Here is a 25106-nt window from a genome sequence, read left to right as displayed (position 1 = left end):
ACCATCTTCCCTATAGGCATTAACATTGTTGACTACCTCCTCAGTGCTCATAAATCATGCCAGCTTCATCAGTAATAACCACAGCTTGGTAGTACTTGTTTCCTCTAGAAAGCCTTCCTTGGAAGCAGTGAAAGTATCTTCTGCGTAAAGCATGTATGATTCAGCTATTAAATGTCTTTCTTATTCACTGCAGTGCAGTTAGGATAGAGCTTATTAGAAAGCTGTTCAGAAGCTCTAATTGTCACTAGCAAGATGAAAGTCTTAAGATCTTTTTTTATTCTCTTGAGTGCACTTTGTGGTGAGTGCCTCAGAACATGTGTGTGCGTGAGGAGCAATACTTTCAAAGCGTGAACAGAAACAGTGGTAACAGAAAGATATGTCAGATGTATGAGTGACTTTTTTTTTCTTTTTTTTTCATATCCAGGGTACCTACATTCTGCTGCACCCAGGTGCCCCTATGGCTTTAACAAAAGACATAATTTCACAGTGTATTCAGTAGTGTTGAGGAGTTTTTAGCTATTACCATTTGTGGTAATTTCATTTTAAAGAGTGCTCAAGGTATCTGCCTGTTCATTAGTTTGAGGGAGTATCGTGCTCCAATCAGTCCACATGCATGTCTGCTTGGAGGCACGTCCTGCCTCAGCAGTATAAACAGTAAACAACTACTGGGAAGAGGAGAGAAAGTTGCCAAGTTGGCTTACTTTCAATTGCATTTGGAGAGGATTTTGTGGTTTGCCTCCTACCAGGCAGCAGCAAGGATGGTTTTCTTGGTAAAATCTGCATTCCAGTGGGACAGAGAAGTCATCCACAGCTCTGAAGTTGTACATCATCGGAGCTTGTCCACCGCCTGCAAGTCAACAGAGACTGTGGAAACAGTCCTAGGACAACAGTTTAGGGAGCTGCAGCCTTCTTGACTATATTTTTGAGTGATCACAGTTTGCCCTGTGTATGTTTTACTCTCAGTAAAGACTTTTGAAGATACTGACCAGCACCCATTGGCTTTGGCTGAGAACACTTTTCAATGATACGTGTTTCCTGTAGGATTTGTGAAATCTTAGGGAAGAGAGGCTTGAATTACTGAGGAAAAAGATGCAGTAGGACCCCAGCAGGTATCTGGGTACATTTCTGCTTGCTGTCACCCTGACATGTATATGTCATCATCACATAATCTGTTCAGAAGTGGACCCAAATCCAGGCAGGATGTATGCTGAGAGGGAACCAAGTGAGAAGTGTCAGATACTGGCTGAAGAGGAGAAGGGCTGGAGGCAGTGCATAAGAACACAGTCTTATTAGAAAACTTCAGATGGTGAAACAAAGGAAATAAATTAAAGCATTACCAGCACTGCTGATTTTATTATTATTATTATCATCATCATCATCATCATCATCATCATCATCATCATCATCATCATCCACCCCTTCAGGGATTAATTTGCAGTGCTACAATGTGTTAAGGTGTAGCACCGGGAGTCAGTAACAGAATAAGACAATCTGAGGATCATTTGTCATACCCCACTTCCTCCTCTGCACACATACCCTGCACAGTACAGCCTTCTCCTTGGCATGGTGCTGCTTGCAGTGTTTGAGAGCTGTGGCAGAAGAAAGGAGCAGGCAGTAGCCAGGGCTGCTCTGCTGGGAGCCCCACACTGGGAGAGGTCTGTTTTGTCTCACCAACAGGCTAGGTTGTGCCTTTTTTTCTCTCATGGTCCTGTTGACCATGAGTGCCTTGTCTTTCTTCTTCCTCTCTCTCTCTTACTGTGAAGCATGTCCGCTAGTCTGATGTGTGGACTCTGACACTTATTTGTGCCTGCATCAATAAACTGAGCAATGCCTGAACATATTCCCAAGCCCTGGAATGCAGTCATCTGCCATATTAAGCTCTTAGCCTGTTCTGTGACATATCTTCAGTCCATACTAGACTGCCAGTTAGAAATTTCCCAAACTTTCAGACAATGGCTAAGGAATTAGAAACATCTGAAGACCCAAACTTTTTTATACAATTCCATTTGCATGCAGCCATGCCATCTTGAAGACTTGCAGACCTTACTGTCACAAGTTACACAGTGCGAAGTTTCCAAAGGCTGGGAACTTTTCTGAGCACAATTGAAATACTAGCCTTATGTCAGAATTCAGGTCAGTGGTGTCTAACCTCATATGTGCTAGGACTCTCCTTCAAGAAAAGTAAGGCATTAATCCTTTAAAAAACTTAGCCTTCTTCTAGCCCTATTCTGTAAATCTGTTTCAACTACTGTAGTAAGTGTACCCAGTACTTGTCTAGTGCCATGAAACCTGAATGGGCTAGAGTTGCTCCCTGGATTCTCAGTGCTGCTGAGTGAAGTGATATTTTTTTTCTGTTTGCAGTTCGAACATGTCCCAAGCTTTGGGCTCCTGAAAATGGACACATCAACTGTTCAACAGCTGATATCTCCTATAAGACGGAATGTTTTGTGACCTGCAATGAAGGCTATAAACTAGAAGGAAATGCCAAACTGACGTGCCAGGGAACCTCACAGTGGGATTCAAAGGAGCCCAAGTGTGTGGGTAGGTATCTCATCACAGTCTGTTCATGTCAGAGTGCGTCCTTTCCTAACATGCTGTCATGAGAAACACTATCAATTTTAGTATCTGATGAGGCCTAGATGATAAGAATGAGAAATAGTTTATGAATACTGGTCATAAAGCTGGGGAAGAGCAAAAGGGTTTTTTAATGGAGTAAGTGGGCAAATTGACATTGAAATTCAGCACAGGCAGTCAGTAACTAAAGATGTTGGATCTGATGGTTCATTGTCCCATAATATATTGTAGGAAACACAAATCTTGTAAGCTTATAATACAGATTAAATGTGAACAGAGATTTGAGCTACCCTCTTAAAGCTAGCAATGGTCTTCGAGCAAAGACTAAAGTATGTTAGCCAGGCATTGCAAGTGCAAAGTAGAGTTGTGGCTGCTGTCACTTTTGCTTAGCTTATGGCTGGAAATAAGTTAAGAGACATTAGGAACCAAAAACCTCTATTGTGAGATCTCACCAACTGTGCAGCAGTAGTTATGTAAACATATATTGCTGTTCACTATGCTTTCTGTTACATACAGAAATAAAGGTTTGTAGGTTTCGCAAGAAGCCATTTGAGACTACTGACAGGTACCTAACTCATGTAAACTGATCTGGTGCTGAATAAAGTTAGGGTAGAATACATATCACCTGGCACAGTTAAAATAGTGCCTTTCTGTTCACCTGAGGGCTTAAAAATGTGAACTTTGCATGAGACAAGAACAAATTTATTAACTGTAGATATGTGTTTGAAAATTATCCGTAAGTATTAATTTGTCAGGAGAGTTCATTAAAAGATCCTAATCTTTCTTCTGAAGTTAGTGGAAAAACGTTAATTAACTTCAAAAGGGAGAGTCCCTGAAATCCTGTTGGAAGATTATAATTGGAAAATTAACTATATTCATCAGCTGAATTCATCCTTCCTAGCTTAGCATTTTGATTATTAAAATCCAGCTCTATCCTGTATCAGATTTCTTCACACCATGCAATTTTACTTCAATCTCTGGATTACCCTTGGCAATGGTTTATTTCTGCTGAGTCTGAAAATCCAGTGTGGAAGTTAGCTTTAGTTGTCCCAGAGGAAAAAGTGTGAGCTGGAAGCAGCTTCTGCCATCAAGCTTGCTGAGATTCTGGCCTAGTGCAGACTTGTGGCATTTCATTCTGGGGAGGATACAAATCAATAGACTCAAATTGCATTTTCTCCTCAAGAACATCCTTTGTACATCATTTCTAACTACTATTTGTCATTTGCTAGATGAAAGACACCAGAAGTCCTTCATTACTTAAGCGTATGTGATTGATGATTTATCCATTTCCATCTCTTATTTGAAAAATGAAGTGAGATTAAGTTCACTGTCTTATCTTGTAACATACTGCTTGGATCTCAGAGTACAGTTGTGGATATTTTTCTGAATGCTGTTCAGTTTGAGTGGACAACACTGCAAAGTTTACTGTATTTTTAAGTTAGATCTGTAAGGCTGCACTACAACCATCTCCAGCCGTAACTGCTGCTGTGCCACTGTGTCGTGACATAATCTGGGTTGTAACATAATTGTTTACAGGCACTCCTGTGAGGTCTGTTGTCATATGCTGCTTTTTCCAAGAAAGTGGAAGTTAGTGTAAGTTTGGCGATTGTGTGTGTTTTTAATTCAGATGTTTTTCATGAAAAATACCATTTGCAAAGAGTTGCTTTTGCATAGGTTACATTACATTATAAACTGATCAAAACCAAAATATTTGCTAAAAGAGCATGCTTGTTTCTTGTCCAGTTTACAATACATATATATTTCCACAGTCATATTCCGGTGTTTCCTTGCCCACTGGTGAAGGGTTGATGTCCAGCACATTAAAATTGATGATATTTACAAGATGCTGTTCTCCTTGGTTTCTTCAAACGTTCACGAATAAAGCTAAAAGTGCAGGTGGCATCTACAGTGTTGATGCCATCTAGTGTTAAAAAAAATTAGTACTGCATAAGTCTAATTGCATTCAGCTGATTCTTTCCCTGAAATGTGTGTGTAAAGAAATGTGACTTGGTTGGTGGTCTTGTTTTTAGTTACTATGTTGAAGCTCCTCTTAGAGTCAGAGAACATCCCAGGTGACAAATGACTTAAAAAGATTGTATCACTCTGCTTCTCACAGAGCTCAAACCTCCTGTGTCAGCTTTATCAAATTGTGTATCTGAGCGCAGATAAAAAAACTTTCTTCTTCCCTAGTAAAAACTACCTTTAAAAGATTCCCTTGGGCTGGATACACCGCAGATTATCTGAACGTTTGACATTTCATTATTTTGCTTTGCGGTGATCTTGCTGGTAGACTTGGAAGCATCTTTATCAAGAGGGTTGTTACCAGTGAGCCAGAAAAGAAATTTTTCTATTTCTCCTGCCTACACCTTTCACAGCCTTTTTTCTACTTGTTCCCTGTAGTACCATGCATTGTGAAGTTTTAGTTTGTATTTCCAAAATTGTTTTTCCCTGTTTCTGATTCTTCTGGTTTCTGCTATTTGTTAGTGTCCTTCCTGTGTTGACCAGCCAAAGGTTAGACTTTTTTTATTGATGGAGTTGATCTACTACATTTTATAGCCAGCAGCATCTGCTTGAAATGAGTGTGTTAACATTTAGAATCTCTTCAGCCTCTTGAAATATCTGTTCCAAAACTGCAGCCTGTTGCAATTATTAATTGCTTAGACCTTAAACAAATTTTCACTATTGGAAATTTTAAGGGCAGGAAATACTTAAAATTCTTTGAGTCTTTAAAATCTGTTTCAAGAAGAACCAGTTCTCAATGACTTGCTGCTTATTTTGGAAGAGGAAAGAAAACGGATACTTAGTGTTTTAATGTGAATCACTTCTGTGTCATTAAACCATTGCTAAGAGATAAATAGCACTTTGCCTTCTGTAACTGGTGAGTTGTTCTTTGTATCTGTGTGTAGAGGCTCTTTCTTCAGTAACTAGCAGAAGAGTTACAGTTCTTCTAATTAGCTGTAGTTAATGGATCATTTTCTTTGTGTATTTCCTTGTTAATTGTCCTAAGAAAAATTACTGAAAGTCTACCTAGCCAAATTAACATGATAAAGCTTTTTGCCCTTTGTTTGTTCATACTGAATGTTTGAAATAGAAATAACATTGTTTGCTTCACATGGTAAAAACAGCAGCTCAAAAACTGAATGAAGTTTTCGTGAAGTACCTGGTTTTGCACACTGTATTTTTTGCAAATTTACACTTCAGTGCAAATGTTCTTCAGAATCTGTAATAAATGCTAGTAACAAAGTAGTTCAAAACCTTGATTTTAAGCCTTGAAGTAATCATCAGCCCTTCCTAACTTCCATGGAGGGATACTCAGCTGCCATTTGTAGTCACCTTCAGTCTTTGCATCTGGGTGTACTTAAGACCAAGCCTAGTTTCATTCAATTTGAGGGTGCAGTGGGCAAAATCATATGCCATGTCCCTAATACTAAGTGAGGTCATGGCAGGGTTTCCTTTTCTGCCTCTCATTCTTATTTCTTGTAAAAGCTGTACAAAAAGGCAACAAATGCAAGCCTGTTACTTCTATCCAGCACTTAAGATCTGGAAAGCAATGGAATGCTTTCAAATGCATTCATGAAAGCTAAAGTTGTTTTAAAAAAAAAAAATTGAGAGAGAGTAGAATATAGTGCAGCCCCAGGAAAAGCAGTGTTTCTGTCACAGCAAAAAGCATGGGCATGAAGATCATAGAAGCAAAGAATCTTAGAATAGTTTATGCTGGAAAAGACCTTAAAGACCATCTAGATCAATCTGCCTGCAATGGACAGGGATACATTCCTCTAGACCAGGTTGCCCAGGGTCCCAAGCAATCTGGCCTTGACTGGGGCATCCACAGCTTCCCTGGACAGCTGTGCCAGGGTCTCATCATCCTCTGACTAAAGTGTTTCGTCCTTACATCTAAACTAAATCTCCCCTCTTTTACTTTAAAGCCATTACTGCTTGTCTTATTACTATACTTCCTGGTAAAGAGTTCCACTCATGCTTTCTTGTAGGCCCTTTCAGATGTTGAAAGGCCTTGGTGACATCTTCCTGGAGCCTTCTCTTCTCTGGGCTGAACAGCCTCAATTCTCTCAGCCTGTCTTCACGGGACAAGTGATCTGATCATCTCTGTGGCTGTCCTCTGGACTTGCTCTAACAGAACCTGATGTCCAGGGGGCTCATTCAGCACTAAAGTACAAAATTTGAGCATTTTCTGTTGTCTTTATGCACTCACCATGCATGTATACTCTTAAGAAGTCTGTGTATTTTATATTCCCTCTTAGATACCATATGACTTTATTTACGAATTTGTTTGAATATATATTTTTATGTAAGTCAGTTAAAATGTGTGCCTTTCTGGTCTCTTGTAGAAATGCATTGCCCCGTCTTCCAGAAACCAGCAGGTGTAACAATTCACCCTCCAAAATGTGGGCTGGAGCCAGCTGTTTCTGGGACTATGTGCCAGCTGAGCTGTCCCCGAGGATTCATCTTGTCCGGAGCTAGGGAAGAACTAAGGTGCATTTCATCTGGGAGATGGAGTGCAAACATCCAGGATGCTCTGTGTAAAGGTAGAGACCAGCACAAAGTCGATTCTGTGTATGCACACAGGACTAGAGGAAAGTACATAGGAAACAGATGAGTAAAGACAGATTGGAACTGTGGAAAGCGTAATTAAGCAGTCTGTGAGAAGGATTGTCTGTACCACTATAGTTTTTTTTCTCAGGTTTACTTGTAGCATGTAATACTGACATGAAATTCAGAGGTTGCTTGAGTGCTATCTCAGAGTTATCCATTGCTGGCAGCCTCTTAAGTCAATTGTTGGGAAGCTGCCTGCAGTGGCCTGATGTGAAGATAAATTTGAACTCTCAAAGTAAAAGTGAAAGGTCTTAGCTTAAAGATAGCCAGTGTGGAACCCACACACCTATTAAAACAGTTATTAGTAATGCTGCTTCTACTGGTTGAGCACAGATGTATGAAAGCCCTGTAGTCTGAGCAGACCTATAAGCCTGAGGTGATACACATGGTGTAGAAGTATGGTTCTTTTCAGCTGGTTCTGAACTGACCACAGCAGTAAACCTGCGCAAGGATAACAGCCACGTGAGTGAAAACCAAAACTGATTGACACTGTGCACCGTTTATAGATGAGCAGAAGGCGGTTGTATACATTTGAAGGATTCTGGTATGTTTGCCCACCTCTTCTGGAAATGTAAGGTTATTTATTCTTTTACATACATGCACAGTGAGTTGGAAGAAATTCAGCTTTGGATTAAAGGAGGTGCAACTGAAAGTGTGGTTGTGCTGGGAATGTGTTCTTCACTTCTTCATGAACCATTGTGCTCTCAGAATTAATGCTTCCACTCCAAATGGAGGCCCTTACCAGCCTCTGCATGAAAGAACAGTACAGAAAACAGCTATAGCAATCATCATGCCAAGTCAGTACAGAAACTGAGATGGGAACTTTTTCCTCTGCAGTGACCAGGGTGATTTTATCCTTTAAAGATATCATTTCCCACTATGTTATGTACCACATTGTTTTTCTGAATCTAGTAAAAATCTGTGCCAAACCACAGTTTTTAATATTTGATGGGATCCAAGCACAGTGCTACAAGCTAAGTGTTTGGATTAAGATAAAGTAGCATGGCTTGGGTTCAAGCTTTTAGATATTACCACGCATAAAAATCTAAAGAGAATCCAAGATCCTCTGAGTGTTATTCTTCCCTAGTAAAACTGAATATTTGCCTCTCAATTGCTTTCATTTTTGGTATTTTCTCTATTTTGCTGCCAAAATATTTGGCCAGTTCGCACTAGCCTTTTCCTTTCTGACTTATTTATTAGTCTTTCTGCAGAGTTTCACTTTAAAAAGGAATTTGCCCCAGCCTGAGACTGTGGTCAGGGAAGTGTAATTCATAACTGGTAGTTATGAAAAGAGTGCACTTCTAGTAAAATTTTCATCAAAATGACTTCAGAGGAAGACAAAACCACTTGTATTTATTGCTTTGCACTCAATTACAGAAGTTTAATTGCCTGACTTATGTCTTTACTGGAACTATGTAGTAATAAAAATGTAACTGGTATCAGTCCCAAGTTGTTTTAAAGCCTCCTGGGCATGGATGAGTTCAGAGCCGAATGCCTTTGTCCTTGTCTCATGAGTCCAAAGGCCATTTATCAAAAGATAATACAGCTAAAAAATAACCCAACCACAAATGTTTTGAGAGGCCCTATGCCTGCGAGATCAAGAAGTACTTCGTCAGAGAAATGTGATACCTAAATGATGGTGGTGGTTACCAGTGTTGTACCACTAATACTTTCATACCATATTTCAAACCAAAACTTCAAACTTTGCTAAAGAACATTCCCAGTAACCGGTGCCAGAAATCTTGTCACTGCTTTTTGCAAGTCACCATGCTCCTGGGCATTTGAGATTGACTGTTTTCTTCTTCATAGAACATATGTCATGTCATAATCTTTTGTAAGTCACTGATGACAGATGTTTACATCTGCATGTGTCATATATGTGGGCAGCGAAAGGAAAAAAAAGCCACTGCTTCTTAATGACTAGATTTGTGTGATGAATAGGTGAATAATAAGAGAACAATTAATTCTGTCTTATTTATGTTTTGTTTCATGGTTGCATGTAGTAACCTATCACTGTGCTAAGTGATGTTCAAAAATACAGCCAAAAGCTGTTTTTACCCCAGAATAATTTACTGTCTATGTATGAGTCTGCAGGCAAGAATGAAAAAAAGGGAGAGATGGAGACTTTGCAGAGTGTATGTATATGTGTATAATATACATACATATGTGTATGTATATTCCAGGAAGTGCCAAAAAAGCAGTATTTATATGCAGTCTAATCATTATAGTGTTTCTATTTCTTTAATACCATATATAAAAATAGTTTTCATTTTTCTGGGCCAGATATTGAAGCTCCTCAGATCCAGTGTCCACAAAATATTGAGACTGAGACTCTGGAACATCAGAACTCTGCTAATATCAGCTGGCAGGTCCCAGTACCTGAGGATAACTCTGGAGATGAGGTAGGTTAAAATCTATGCATTTGACCAGATGCTGTCTTTTTATAGCTAGTTATTTCATATTAATTTTCTGAATCACTGGAGTTTATTTCTTCTGACAAGCTTGAGTAGAAGAAAAAGCTGCTGAAAAATTTTATATTGAGAATTCAGCATTTTCTGTCGTTTTTAAGGTTATGCAGTCACAGAACACTCTGCATGGTGTCTAAGCACATGAAATCTCATATATTTAATGTATGTAGTCTAAAGAATGTGCCCTTGTTTATAAAGTGGAGACAACTGCTTTAAAAATGATCTCTTAGAATGGAAAGAAGTTTAATAAATGCTTCTTAGAAGGAAGTAAATCAGTTCATCAATCTAAAAGGCTAGCAAAAGCAGACTGCAATAAGTAAAAATGTGCTTCAGCTTCCCACCCAAGAAAGAAAAATGTCATTTTCCTATCCCATGCAATATTCAGACATAGGCCTTTGGGTACTGCGTTTGTCACAGGTCTGAAAATGTACATTACAAGGAAAATTTGCTCCAGAGCTTTTCATAAGAAGTAGTGTTACCTGCTGGGTAATGATCAAATTACAGCAACTGACTGCATTGTCTTGAGTCAGAAGGAGAATGACTGTGTATTCTCTGAATTTGCTGCAAGCATAAAGGAGCTTTTCACGTTGTGAGCAACATCAGTAAAAGAGTTTTAAATTCACACTTTTTGCTGCAACACAGCCTTGATCATATATTATTGCACTGCTGACACAGAGTCATTTGATGACCTGTAGAAATGAGGTGCCTTCACGCTCAGTTGTAGCAGATTTGTCAAAGCCACAGTTAAACTATTTTGCTGATGTGAAGCCAGATCTCTCAAAGAGAAGTTTCTTAACACAGCTCTAGTCCATACAAGGGAGCTGTGGTCCACATGTAGGTGTCGTAAACTACAAATGCAGGTTTCTTTTGTGATGATAGGATGTTTCCATATGTCTGTATGTTATTGACATATGTAGATTAAAATTAGGTATTTGAGTGCTCATGATCCACAGCTGCCTTTTCCATACATTTCTCAGGTATTCTGCCCTTGCAGCTGGAGGTATGAAATGAAGACAAAGCAGTTTTGAGCTAGCATAGCTTGTATGCAGTGTAGTAGTGCAGACAGAAGTCAATCTCAGGTTGTTTTAATGCACAGTGCTGTAATGCAGCAGATCGGGGTCCAAATCCTGACTGAGTAAACCCCTGTTGCTAAAAGTAATCTTAAGGAGGGGAAGACAGGCACTCTGTTGCAAAGTCCACCCTCATTATTTGAAGAGGCTACGAGCATCAAATAGGAGCAGAATCAACATTAAAGGATACTATTTTTTGCCTGTTTCTTGAATCACGTAAGTGTTATACTATATATATATATATGAATACATATATATATATATACACACATATATATATATGTATATATATATACATATATATATATATGAATACTATATATATGTATATGAATACTAGCCTGTTTCCCCTTTTAAATAACAATTTTCTTCCTATGAAAGGTCTCAGTGCACGTAACTCCAGCTTTCATACCACCATATCTTCTCCCGATTGGTGAAGTTGCCATTACATACAGAGCAGTCGATAAGTCTGGCAATGAGGCAAGCTGTACGTTCAGTGTCAAGGTGATTGGTAAGTTCATTGGGGAAGAAGAGTCAGTTATGGTTGAAATATTCTTATTTTGTGCACAAAGAGACTGTGAATCAGTGTGACCTCCACTGACTGCTTGGATAAACCCAAGGGTAATGTGATCTCCATAAATGCATGGCTGATCTTGGGCCACAGTACACACAGTGTGCAGTCATTGCTACCACAGTTTCTTATTTTGTTCTGTTGTTTTATTTGAATGTTAAGAGTCCTCCTTATACTGATAGATGAAATGCTTCTTTGTTATCACTTAACCTTTATCATATGCATCTTTTTTTTTTTCTTCTTGAAAAACTATAAGAATTTACTAATCTCCTGCACATTGCTGATGCACATCATTGTTCATGTCTTTCTACCAGACAGTTTTGGTATTCAGCATTCTTTTTAAACAAGGTTTGCTTTGGAGAAAGCAAACAGAATGTAGAAACCATGAATCCAGGTGAAGAATTTTTCTTGTGTTAATGCCATGCCATTTGCTTGGTGTCTGCCAGGTGCAGCAGTTATATATAGGTGTACTTCTAACTATATTGTATTTACCGATGCAAATTTAAAACTGCTCTTTAATTGACTTCTGACTGTGGATTTTATGAATGTAGCTGCAGCTCAGCAAGCTAATGTCGTGCAAACTTTTCAAATTCTATAGATGCAGAACCTCCTGTAATTGACAGATGCAGATCTCCACCACCCATACAGGCAGTGGAGAATGAATACCCAGCAACATGGGAAGAACCACAATTTTCAGACAATTCAGGTAAGATGGCATACCCCCAAACATGCGCAGAACAGTGAAGAGTAGGGAGGTCCAACCTGCTCTACCTTATTCACTTGTAACTTAGGATTTTGTCTTTGTAATAATTTGTTTTTAAGAACGTATAATTAAGAATACGTGCTACTATTTCCTTCTCCATTTGTTGTGATTGAGTGTGAGCGGCCCTTTATAGCTCACTGATGTTTTAATTCTTATTTTAATTCTTCTAGGTGCTCCTCTGACTATCACTAGGAGTCATGAACCTGGAGAGCTCTTTCCCAAAGGAGAAACAACAGTTCAATATGTAGCTCTGGATCCTTCTGGCAATAACAGGACATGTGAAATACATGTTGTCATCAAAGGTTTGTATTAGCCTTGTTGCTGCTGCTGCAGTTCAACAGCACATAAGCCATGGTGTTTTCAGACCAGGTACATTGTTTTGTTTTAACTGAATGTCATAAAAGTTGCAAGTCTACATCATTTCTTTGTTCAGATATTCCCAGTTTCTTAATTACATATTCCTGGTTTCTATTGGAGTAACTTGACGCAGTCAGGATGTTTATATAATTTTCTCAGAGTGAAGAAGCACAGTGATGAATTTGGAATAATTTGAATAATACATTCAAATTAGGTGTAAAAACACTGAAATCGCTGTTTGTTGAGCAGTTAAACTTTCGGTTGTTGATCCATTTTTTTTCTCAGTACAAATATGTTGTGAAGTGAATTAGTAGAGGTTACTGAAGTCAAACTTCGAATCTGTTCTTAAAAAGGAAAACCTTGTAGAAACATTTTTGTAATCACCTACGAATACTGTAACAGATACTGGAACACTCTAGGTTTTGGAAACTAGCTGTACCTATTCTTATACTCATGCATTTGTGTTGCTTGTATAGACACCATAGTTTACCTTCCTCTTTAAAGACAAATCAATAATTTGGTGTATAAAGAATGCAAATTGTACACTGTCTCTGCTCTCTAGTGCCTAATGTCTCAGTTGGTTGTGTGTATAAATAAATGTTAGTGAATATTTAAAATTATGCAAACTGGACACCTGGTCGTAGCTTTGCAAAAGATAAATTACAGATGGATGTGCTGCAGTCTGACTTGCTTTTGTAAATCTTAGCAAGAAAAAGACATTTTTTAGAATTTGTATTATTTCAGGTCTACACCACTTCAAACTTTTTGTGATTTTGGTGCTCATGAGATCATATTCTCAGATGTTCACTGTGTCTTCTTCTGGCCTGTAAAATAGATCATAACTGAGATTTTATAGTCAGTTCCTCCTAAGATTGTTTTGATAAATCTGTGTCTTGTTGCAGCAGTGTAGAATGGATAATGCTTAGTTTTTGAATTCAATATACAACATAGTTTACTATAATTCATTGTATGAAAATGCATGTGAAAATTTTAACTAATTTTTTGTAGTATTTTAGTAGGTACATACTTGACTGTGCACCTTTGAGTAAGAAGTACAGATGGGTTTGAGCCTTGCATTTTGGAGGGTTTATTTGATTTCTTATATGTATCACTTTTTTTTTTAAAAACCTTCACATTTATGGAAGTTTGAGAAGAATTTAGCAGTGCACTGGATCTGATCTTCTGGACACAACAAATAACACACAGGCTTCATGTGCAGCTCTCAAAACCCTTACCAGTACTACTTTCCTGTTTGCTTATTTAAGTTTCCAAATTCATCGTGTGTCTGCATGTTTTCCTTCGTGTCTTTGTATTTTTCTCAGGTTCCCCCTGTGAAATCTCCTTTGAGCCTGTGAATGGCAATTTTACATGCACATCAGATGAAGTGGGTGTTAATTGTAAGTTGCACTGTGCAGAGGGTTATAGCTTCTCGGAGGGATCAAGTGAAAACTACTATTGTGCATATGAGGATGGTGTCTGGAAGCCACCTTACTCTCCAGAGTGGCCTGACTGCTCTTGTAAGTCTTGATATTTTTAGCTTATGTTTTGTGAAATGAATCTGCAGCTCATCCAACAATGGTCCTAATGAGGAATTAAATAAAAATGTTCTAGGAATTATGACTGCTGTATATTGATAATAAATCTCTCACATCATTACAAATATGAATACTCAGAAGTCCCTAGAAGTGTTATTTCAGAAGTTCTGTGAAATACAAAAACAGTAGTCAATTTGTATCCTGCTAACAAGCAAGCTAGCAAAGATGGCAAAGCAGAGAAGACCTGTCATTAGTTCAAATTGGCATTTGAAATATGTTGTAGTTTGCGTGCATACACTCAGAGTACTTTTTCAACAAGAATTTCAACAATGTTTGAAAATGGAAAGTGCAGATGTATTTGTGAAAGCAGTACATGCTGTAATTACATATCTACTTATTGCCAGATCAGATCTTTTGTCTATTTCCTTCAAGACACACAGTAACAAAGCTATGAGCTATGGACTTTCTCAGACTTAGTGACATTTTAAAAATAGAAGTATGAGAGGTACTTGAAAAGCCAATCCTGGCACCAGCTTACATCTACTCTCATCAGAGTGGATTTTTTGTTTCAGCAAAGAGCAATGTTTCAACTGTGGGCAAATCAGAATAACATTTCAGAGCCATCTAACAGATCAAAACCCATAACTTGGACCTTAAGAATTTCGCTTTACTTAAATTCTGGGGTTTTTTTGTATTTAGCCTAGCAGCTGTAGTGACTGGGTTTCCAATACTTGATTCTCTCTCAATAGAAAGAAGTGTGAGGTTTAGGATTGTGACAGCTGGGAAGTTTTTCCATTACGAAAATGCTATAATAGATAGATAACAGGCATTTTTCTTCAGTATCCATTAGCCTTCCCATTAAAGTATTATGAAAATGTGATGTCTGTCAAGAAGTATTTAGTCTACTTTCGTATTTGTCTGAATTGACTGAGAAATGAATGTTACATAATGTTACATTTTAGGAAAAAATAAACATTTTCCAGTATATAATGCTGGGAGTGGGGGGTGGGGGGCGTTGATTTAAAGACAGTGCTTCTTAGTTTAGTGTAATCCAATTTTTTGGCAATTCCTCAAACTATTGCACTGACCAACAAAAATTTCACTCTCCAACATTTTTCAGTAAATCGTTTCGCAAACCATGGGTTCAAATCCTTCGAGATGCTTTACAAAGCAACACGATGTGATGACAACAGTCTTCTAAATGGCTTTTCTGATGCTTTCCAGAGTGCACTTGGTAAAATGGTAGGTTAGTAAATGCTGCTTCCTTTTACGCATTTTTTAAAAAGTACAACTTCTTGTTACTTTTCCTAGCTGTCTATTTTTGTACATGAAAAATACAACAGCAGCTTGGAAATGGGATTTGTGATTTTTCGGAAGATGACAAACCTCCTTTAAAAACAAAGCTGACGCACTGACATTTTCATTCCATCTTCAATTAGAAGTTATTTAGGGACAAGATTTGAAGAAATGTCTGCACAGCTTAGGGACTTGATACTCACAGATTTTTTGTAAGATTTTAAAGAGAACCTATGCAGTTTTGAAAATCCCTGCTGGTTACTCAGAAACTGCAGTGTTGTATGTGAGAGTGCGATGTAATGATAAAATACATTCATTTTACAAATACTATGTGTAACGTTCATCTAGATAACACAGTGAATGCACAGAGATACAGAGAGATAAAATCTGCATTTGGTGCTCAAGTGTCTAGGCACTTATATCCAGGGTAGTGATTTAAATACTTTGCTCAAGTTTCTTGAGTTTTTGAGTTCTAATCAATAAATACTGCACAGCAGTTTATTTGAAGGGGTGGCACATTCCTTCTCTGCACTGTCTCTTGCTTCTCACTTCAATATTACCAATCTTCCTCTTAATCCATGAGTCTGTCCTCAGCTGTGAAGCAGAAGCAGCAGACCTTTGTGTTGTGGTCTAAGGAGCTGATGCTCGGGCCCCATGTGATGGTATTGTTGCAGAGCACAGTACCTGGGCAATTAAAGATTTCTTACAGAACAAAGCCTGTGTGCTGTAAGCTTCACTGGTAACTGAAAAGCATTATTAGCATATATAGCTACTGAACAGACTACTGCAGCTGTGGTATCCCTGTCAGTGTTTCTCATCAGAAGGCTGAAAGCTCAAATAACACTTCCAGGCAATCTTTGACACTTGGACGTGAATATCTGTTACTCTCTTGACTTACTTCAGCTTTGTTTTCTTCCAGCAGAAAAATCTTGGCTAATTTTATTTCTCTTCTCTTCTCCGAAGAGCTTATTTAGCAACTACCACTAGGTTTCATTGCTTAGACTATTAGTATCAGCAAGCAAATAGGAAAATAGGAAAAAATGTTCAGTGACCAGCTCAGGAAGTTATATCAAAATGCAGCAGTCTTGGAAAAGAGTTGAAAAGGTTAGTTTGATTATGTCTGTTCCTATTCCCAATAACTTTAAAATGTAACTATAACAGAGATAGGAAAAGGGGGACCATATCAGCAGAAGCCATCTTTCCAATGAAAAAGCAATGTGGAGGAAATAAACCGATCCCAAAATAAATCCTAGAGACCAGCTTCTTTGAAATCAATTTGGAAGAAACAAGAAATAGAGGTTTTATAAAATAATGCATTTGTCTGTTCATTTCTAATGTCCACTGCCTTTGTGGAGAGAAAATCTATCAATACTGGTCAGTTTTCTATAGTTCTCTGTTCTGTGGTTTCTGGGCAGAGCACAATGAAAACTGAACAAGAAAGAGCAGGCTTAAATTACTGCGACTTCCTACCAGCAGAACTCATCAAAACAATAATGGAGAGCTACACTTCTGTCCTGTGAATTGTTCACTTCTCTGGAAATGCTTTTCTTGGTAGTCTGATTCAGGAGAGGCTTTTGCAATCATTTTAAAATAACAGCCTTTATCTTGTAGGGCAGCATGTAACTGTTGCTGTTCCGGAGTAGGAAATTAAATAAATCACTTGCAGAGATCCAGAACTTGCATCCTCGGCAACTGCTGTGATTATAACAGGTGTGAAAGTAGAAGTCTTGTGCCAGAGAAAGAACAGGGCCAGGGCTTTACGTTATAACACAGCTTTTTTAAGTTGGGGGTGAGCTATGTAATTCTGTATTTTTAATGCTCTTCTTCTTTATGTTGTAAGGTCCCATCATTCTGTAATGACGTTGATGATATTGACTGCCGACTGGAAGATCAGACACAGAAACATTGCTTGGAGTACAATTACGATTATGAAAATGGATTTGCCATTGGTAACTACTGATTGCACACATCGTTAGCCATTCAGGATTAATGTTATGTAGTTCCTTTTGTTCTGAAATACTGCAATGTGTTGCATGGAATAGTTAAAAAATTATAGAGTATTCTTAAGATACTAAGAAATTATGCAACACATTTTATTGTGGAATTGCTTGCTCTCTGTTTTCAGTAGTGCTTCCTGTATAGTACATATGAGAAGGAAGAGTTTACTGAGATGTTTCATGATAGGGAGGAAAAAAAGCATGCACATGCACACATAATGCTGAGTGCTACTGACTTGCTTGGTTACCTTTGAAGAAAGCAACTTTTTTAAACATAACACTTTCAATCCAAAACACTGCAAAAGCACAGCAGATATTTCTAGAGATTGTTAAGAAAACAGGGTCACTTTTTGTCTTTGGTGTTGGTTTCAGTCCACAGTTAACCCTTGCAGTGTTCACTCAAAGCATAAGATTGCCTGTCAGCTGTGAAACCTCTTGTATGCAAAGTGTCATGGGTTTGACAGGGGTAGAGTTAGTTTTCTTTACAGGGGCTTGTATGATGCCATATTTTTTATAAAAAATAGAGATAACATACAGACTTCTTTAGTTATTGAGTAGTGCTTGCACAGAGTGAGGGTCGTTTCAGCTTCTCGCTCTGCCCTGCCAGCAAGGACCTGGGGTTCACCAGGAGCTGGGATGGTCATAGCCGCGACAGCTGACCCAGACTGGATAAAGGGATATCCCATACCATATAGCATCATGCTTAGCAGTAAACTACAGGAGAGGAGAAAAGGAGATGGTGTTCAAAGAGATGGTGTTTGCCTTCCCAAGAAACCTGTCTTGTGTGATGAGCCTATAATTGCCTGAATAGCTGCAGTAAATGAATTCCTTGGTTTGCTTTGCTTCTGCATGCAGCTTTATGTAGTAAACTGTCTGGTTCTCAACCCATGAGCTCTTGCACTTTTGCTTGTCCCATTTTCTCTTCATTTCATCCAGAGGAATTGAGTGTACAAGTAGTGCTGAGCTGTCTGCCAGAATTAAGCTGTTGGAAAGGGTAGTTTTTTTGATTGTTGGGGTGGAAGTTATGGCAGCCCTAGTGATTACTCCCACTTTGCTATATGCCAAGAAAGTTGTCATTTTCAGTCAATTTTCATACTGATTAGCATTAGTGTTGTACTGCTTTTGTCCTTGGATTTCTTAGTCCCTTAGTGTTACTTAAAGAAGTAAGGTTAAATACAGACTTAGCATGGGGCATTTTGACCCCAACATCAGAACACTTAGTCTTTAATAGGACTGTGGCTCCTTTGTAAGTTCATGTTGGGATTACTTCAGTACAGCTTAGTGCTTATTCTCTCACTTTTAGACATTCTTCACTGAATTTAAAGGACTTTTTTTTGCAATTAGACACAGGAGACTAGAGGACAGACTAGGGGACATCTGCGAGTTGTCATCAGGGAGGAGTGAATATTGATGATAAGAGGAACTAATTTGTAAAGTCACCTGGAGGAAACAGTGTTGAGAAAATGAGATACAGGGTTCTATTGTCTTCTGGCTCATGTTGATCTCTTTTCAAAATTACCTCATTGCTGTTTTTCTGGAGTTTGTCGTAATATTACTGGGCAGGCTGGAGAGGAGAACTCTCCTCGAGTTAAAAGAGACAACAGTTTAGAAAATTTGTTATGGAGTAATCACACAGTTTCAGCCCCAGTTCTGTGAGTTTAAATTGCCTTATTTCCACTGTAAGTTGTAAGACAGATGATTTAACCTGGTAACTGGCAGAATTTTTTTATGCCTTCACATTATTTCACAGATAGATGAATGAAATAGACTGCATACCTCTAATTTTATTCATGAAAAGGCAGATTACTTACAGAGCAAGCTGATTGAGGGTGAACTTAAATCACCATATGTAACAAGAAATGCCTGTCTGGAAGGACTGAACGCATAGGGTGATGTCACCAGCCTTTTCTGAGAAGGCAGATGACTACAACTCTTCAGGAGTTGTGAAGAAGGGATGTTTTGGAGATGCTGCTTTGGGCATGCTAGCTGCAGCTGAGCAGGAAGAAGAGAGATCAGTGCAGAATTGTTTCAGATATTGCCAGCATAGGAGGGCCCATGCAAGGCTGAGGGGAAGATAACTGTTGCTTTTATGAGTACCCTTTTAAAATAAATTTTATATCAGACCTTCTTTAAGGCTTTGGCTAAATACACAGATATCAGTATTGAGATTTTTTTTCTTCAGTCAGTCACATTGCAGTAGGCACTTGTTCAGAGGCAAGTCAACACATGTTGTTCAGAGGTTCAGTCAGGCACCATTCTATTGAGGATGTACTTCAGAAATAAGTATTTATAGGACAAGCACTTATTTTCTACATGATCTTGCTTCTCTTTTTTTTTCTTTGTAAATGTCTGACAGGACCTGCTGGCTGGGGAGCGGCAAACCAGCTGGATTATTCCTACGATGATTTCTTTGACAGTGTGCAGGAAGAAGGCCTATCCAAGCATCTCTCTGCTTTTGCAAAGGCAGCACCTACTCGAGTCAAAAGGCATAAGAAGCTGAATGTTCCAATGACTGACCACAAAATCAAGTTAATATTTAACATCACAGGTGAGAGAAGTCAAAATAGCCTCCTGCTAAACTTTCTTAAAAAGATAAATATTCCTAATACATTCAGCAAGACTTTGCATTCAATTCAAAATGCCTGCTGGAGATGCAGACAACAGTTTTCTTGAGACACTTGTAGCTTCATTTTGCACATTGCCAGCTTTATGCTTCAAACTGTCAAGCCTGAGTGTTGAACTCTAGATATTCTTCAGAGCAAGCTGGAAGTGCTGACTCTAAAATCTGTGTGCTATTGTGTTCTCTTTTTAAATCCCAGCTAGCGTGCCACTGCCTGATGAAAGGAATGATACACTGGAACTGGAAAACCAGAAACGACTTCTTAAAACTCTAGAGACGATAACAAACAGGCTGAACAGGACTCTCAATAAGGAACCCATGTATTCTTTTCAGTTTGCATCTGAACTCATTGTAGCTGACAGCAACTCATTGGAGACAGAGAAGGCTTTCCTTTTCTGCAGACCTGGTTCTGTGCTGAAGGGGAGAATGTGTGGTAAGCCAGAGGACTTCCTCTTCACATATATTTAGAATCTTTTTGAAAAGCAAGGTTTTAGAGGATATTTGCAGAGGATAGTGATTTGACACAGTCCAGTGCTTGTGGTCTCCCGGAACAATAAACTCCAAAAATGCTTTGCACAGTTTGACTTCCAGAGGATATTTATGTTCCTAACCAAGGCTTGTGGAAAAGGGATGCTCCCATGGGGAAATCAGACATATCCACACAGTTGGTGATACTCAGGAAAGCAGTACTTGATATGCAGTCTTTTAACCTTATTTGTTACTCTTGTGGATGAGATAGGGAACTGGATTCCATTTCCTGTGCACAGTGAAATGTTCACAGCGTTCCATACAGACAACTCATGCAAGCCCGTTTGCTGAGGAACGGAGTTACATTTCATATAAACAGGGATTGATTAAATGGGAATTCCAGAGGCGAAACAGGAATATATGATTATGTATTCTGAGGGAACCTTATGTTTCCAACGTTACAGTCAACTGCCCTTTGGGTACCTATTACTCCCTGGAGCATCACGCCTGTGAAAGCTGCTGGACTGGATCCTACCAGGATGAGGAAGGGCAGCTGGAATGCAAAAGTTGTCCATCTGGTAGTTACACTGAGTATCTACACTCCAGGAGCATTTCAGAATGCAAAGGTGAGAACTTTATCTTTTTCCGACAGCCATTTCTGACTGCCTAGTGCCATCCCTTTGGTCCTCATTACAGGAATGAGATTAACTTGTGAAATGAGAATTAGTCCTAACCAACCATTCATGTGTATATGTTAAGAGAAAAGGCCACATTTTTACCACTTCTGTAGCATGCACAATGTTCAGGCAGATATTCTAAGAAGAGCTGGCCCTTCAAGTTTTGTTACATTTCTATCTCCTGTCTGTGAGATTTTCAGTTCATTTTGCATGGACTAACACACTTAAAATAATGCCATTCTTGTCCTTGCCCACCTCTCTCTATCCTATGGTGATTTTAGATGAGTTTTTGCATTCCATATTGCAAAGCAGTAGTCTGACTTTGAGCACCTCAGCTCCCCTATCTCTTTGCAGCTTGTTCTGAAAAAAAAGTTAATTTCATTGCCTATTTATTGTTTTATTATTCATTTTGTTCATTAAAAATGAGTAACTGAGTTTCATCATCTGTGATAATCTAAATCATCTGTGAAGATGATTCATTAATAATTCACAAATATATTATCAGTAGCTTAGCACAAGTCCTTTTTTTGTTGTTGTTGTTCTTTGTATGCATAAAACCCTTCAGCATAAATTCAAGAAATAAAAAGTTTCTGTAATTTGCATTATGATTTCAGTATCTTTTTCAGAGGTTAGAAGTCATGTTTCCTATTTGGACATTACTTATTTTTTATGATTTTTTCTGCCTCACAGCTCAGTGCAAGCAGGGAACATACTCACCTAATGGTCTTGAGACCTGTGAAACATGTCCTCTTGGCACATATCAGCCAGCATTTGGATCCAGGAACTGCATCTCTTGCCCAGAAGATACCTCGACGGTAAAAAGAGGTGCAGTAGATGTCTCAGCTTGTGGAGGTGTGTAACAGATAGGTCTATGAAATTTCTACAGTTACATTTAAAAAAGGGGAAGGAAGCTGCATTGAAAGCTATCTCTATCAGAAAAGAAATAGAAAGAAATACTTTCAAGATATTTAATAGATCTTTGAGAACTTTTCACCTAATAGTGAAATAAACATCTCTTAGGGTTGTTAATTCCCAGTGGGTTTCACCCCACTCCTTAAAATCTAAAAAGGAACTGTGAGGGAAGGAAAGGAAGTGCTCAGAAAGGGTGCAGGATGCAGGGTCAGCAGAAGTGATCTCTTTCAAAAAAAATGTCCTTTTTGTTCTTGCAGTACCATGTTCTGCAGGGGAGTTCTCTCGTACAGGTTTGACACCTTGTCACCCTTGTCCCAGAGACTATTATCAGCCAGACCCAGGAAAGTCCTACTGCTTGTCGTGTCCCTTTTATGGAACAACAACAATCATTGGTGCCAGATCCATCACAGATTGTTCAAGTAAGCCAAATTATCTCTCCTGAAAAAAACAAGCAAAGAGAACATCTGAAGGATGGCCAGCAGTAGTCTTAACAGAAAAGATCCTGTTTTTTATTTTTCACAAACTGTCAGAACAAATGTAGAATTCCCACTCAAGGAGTGGTGTTCACTTTTATTTTGGCATGCTGGTGTTGTCTCTGTGCTGCATGGAAGGAATAACTGTGTGTTATGTACCATGGCTCAATAACAGCATATGGATATACAGAGTATGTATGTATGTATGCACATATATACCTGTGCACACTATGTATGTGTGTGTATGTGTACAGTGTGTGTATATATATACTGTTATATATACTATATATATATGTGCAGTGGGTGAGCAAATGGCTGATGGGTTAGGCCCAAAGGATTATGGTAAATGACGTTATATCTGGCTGGTGCCTGGTCACTAGCAAAGATCAGTAGGGCTCCATTTTAGGGCCATTTCTCTTTGATGTCTTTGTAAATGACTTGGATGTGGGAATAGAAGGTGTTTTGAGCAAGTTTGCTGACAATACTGAATTGGGAGCAGCTGTTCACTCCATCAGGGGTGGAGAGACCTTGCAGAGTAATCTAGACAATCTCCAACAGCATGAAGTTTAACAAGAGCAAGTGCTGGATTCTGCACCTGGTAAGGGGTGACTCTGGCATACATACAGTCTGGAGGATGAGACACTGGAGAGCGGCTCCTTGAAGGAGATTTGGGGATTCTGATAGATAGCAAGTTGGATATGAGTCAGCAGTGTGCCCAGACAGCCAGAAAGGTCAACTGTATCCTGGGAGCATCAGGCTTGGCATTGCCAGCTGGTTGAGGGATTGAAGGGATTGTCCTACCCTACACTCCACAGGTGCAACCTCACCTTGAGTACTGTGTGCAGGTTTGAGCATCATAGTACAAAAAGGACATGAAACTATCAGAGAGTGTCCAAAGGCAGGCTATGAAGATGGAGAAGGTTCTGGAGGACAAGAAGTGTGAGGAGTGGCTCATGGCAGCTGCAGCTCCTCACAGGGAGTGGAGAGCAGCGCTGAGCTCTGCTCTCTGACAGTGACAGGGCCTGACAGCATGGAGCTGTATCAGGAGAGGCTTTTGGGGTTAAGGAAAGGCTGTGCCCCAGAGAAATATGGGCACGACATAGCACCCCAGGACAGTGGGAACACAGAACCATAGAATCACCAAGATTAGAAAAGACCTCCAAGATCATCCAGTCCAACCATTGACCAACTTCCCCACTATACCATGTCCCTTAGTATAACACCTAAGTGTTTCTTGAACACTTCCAGGGACAGTGACTCCAGCATCTCCCTGGACAGCCCATTCAGTGCCTGACCACTCTTTAGGAGAACACGTTTTTCCTCATATCCAACATGAACCTTATTGGCACGACTTGAGGCCATTCCCTTTAGTCTTATCTCAGTTACACAAGAGAAGAGGCTGACCCCCACCTCAACACTGCCTCCTTTCAGTTTGTAGAGAGCCTTAAGCTGCCAGAGTTCAAGAAATGTTTGGACACTGCTCTCAGGCACCGCATTTGACTTTGGGTAGCCCTATGTGGAGCCAGAATTTGGACTTGATGATCCTTGTAGGTCCCTTACAGCTAGGGATATGCTACAATTCTGTGATTTTTATGATTCTGTGATACTGTGATATATATACAAAAGAAAGTATGTATGCATATGCGCATATAAATACATGTGACATGTGTACTTACATACCTGTATTTTAGAAAACTTACAAATATATATTGTATATATAAATATAAAATGCTACATGTTTGCTGTGAATTTGGGGTTTTATTCCCATAAATTCACTTTTTTCAGACTCTTTAGATGCATTACTAGAATGCTATTCTGATGCCCTCATAGAATACAGACCTTACGATCTAGTATTATTGACAGTATGTTTGTATCTTTCCCCTTTAGGTTTTGGCTCTACTTTCTCAGCTGCTGAGGAAAGTGTGATGATGATACCAGCCTCTCCAGAAAACATCAGCAAACAGTACAAAGTCAGCAGTCAGGCAAGGAAAAGATATCTTTTCTAGTATTGCCTTTAATAAAAGAAGCCACACATCTTATGTCAGTACTAAATTAATAAGTCTTTTTTAAATGTAATTGTTATTCTGACTGTATTTCCTGAAGAGTTGATAGTGATGATTGTTAGGGGTACCTTCAGATCCTGTTTCTGATTGTAAAATCACTTCTGGTGAATAAAAGTGGGCAAATCAGCTCATTGGTAGTCTTAAATGTTGGACTTAAAGACTTCACCTAATGTCTGAGAAATTTATCAGACTTATATAAGAAATGTAAACTCCATGGAGAGAGTTTAGCCAGTCCATGAAAAGTAAGTTGATCATACTTGGTCATTTTATGGCTTCCACATGCTGGATTGTAGCAGTTACTACCAGGAACCTAAGTCCCAGTTGTAAAAACTTTATTTTGCTCATTACCGTATAGATATACTTGAGGAGAGGCAAGCAGAGTTCCCTTCTGCTTTGAGTACTGCTTTTGAAATACAGGCAAGTCCTCATGTAATAGAAACTACTCTACTGACAATGTGTGTCACAGATGCTGCCTTACCCATCGCCCAGTCTGTAACCCAGACAAGGCCGCTTTATATGAATCGAAAGTGAAGATCATGTGTTAGAGGAGCAAAGCTGACTGGTGATAAGAAAAGATGTTAAATAATGGTTCCCATTAGGTGACAGACTTATCTGCCATGATTGTGTTTGACCACATACTCAAGGAATTCT

General features: G+C 38.9%; 1 protein-coding gene across 1 annotated transcript in view; it reads left to right on the top strand.

The window, feature by feature from the left end:
• SVEP1 (sushi, von Willebrand factor type A, EGF and pentraxin domain containing 1) overlaps window positions 1-25106 on the top strand; it is a gene marked incomplete at both ends in the record, with an annotated part of 119486 nt that overhangs the window by 45132 nt on the left and 49248 nt on the right. Inside the window, 15 exons of the mRNA XM_079548889.1 lie at window positions 2362-2541; window positions 6921-7118; window positions 9469-9587; window positions 11105-11234; window positions 11893-12000; window positions 12228-12359; window positions 13737-13931; window positions 15070-15191; window positions 17086-17194; window positions 19599-19790; window positions 20062-20295; window positions 20795-20956; window positions 21698-21859; window positions 22177-22338; window positions 24280-24374. Coding sequence (XP_079405015.1) covers window positions 2362-2541; window positions 6921-7118; window positions 9469-9587; window positions 11105-11234; window positions 11893-12000; window positions 12228-12359; window positions 13737-13931; window positions 15070-15191; window positions 17086-17194; window positions 19599-19790; window positions 20062-20295; window positions 20795-20956; window positions 21698-21859; window positions 22177-22338; window positions 24280-24374 — 2300 coding nt within the window. The remainder of the gene's footprint in view (window positions 1-2361; window positions 2542-6920; window positions 7119-9468; window positions 9588-11104; window positions 11235-11892; window positions 12001-12227; window positions 12360-13736; window positions 13932-15069; window positions 15192-17085; window positions 17195-19598; window positions 19791-20061; window positions 20296-20794; window positions 20957-21697; window positions 21860-22176; window positions 22339-24279; window positions 24375-25106) is intronic.

Source organism: Tetrao urogallus, assembly GCF_951394365.1.
Source record: "Tetrao urogallus genome assembly, chromosome: Z".
Lineage (NCBI taxonomy): Eukaryota > Metazoa > Chordata > Aves > Galliformes > Phasianidae > Tetrao > Tetrao urogallus.
Note: the sequence above shows the minus strand (reverse complement) of the source record. Positions and strands in the feature narration are given on the sequence as shown.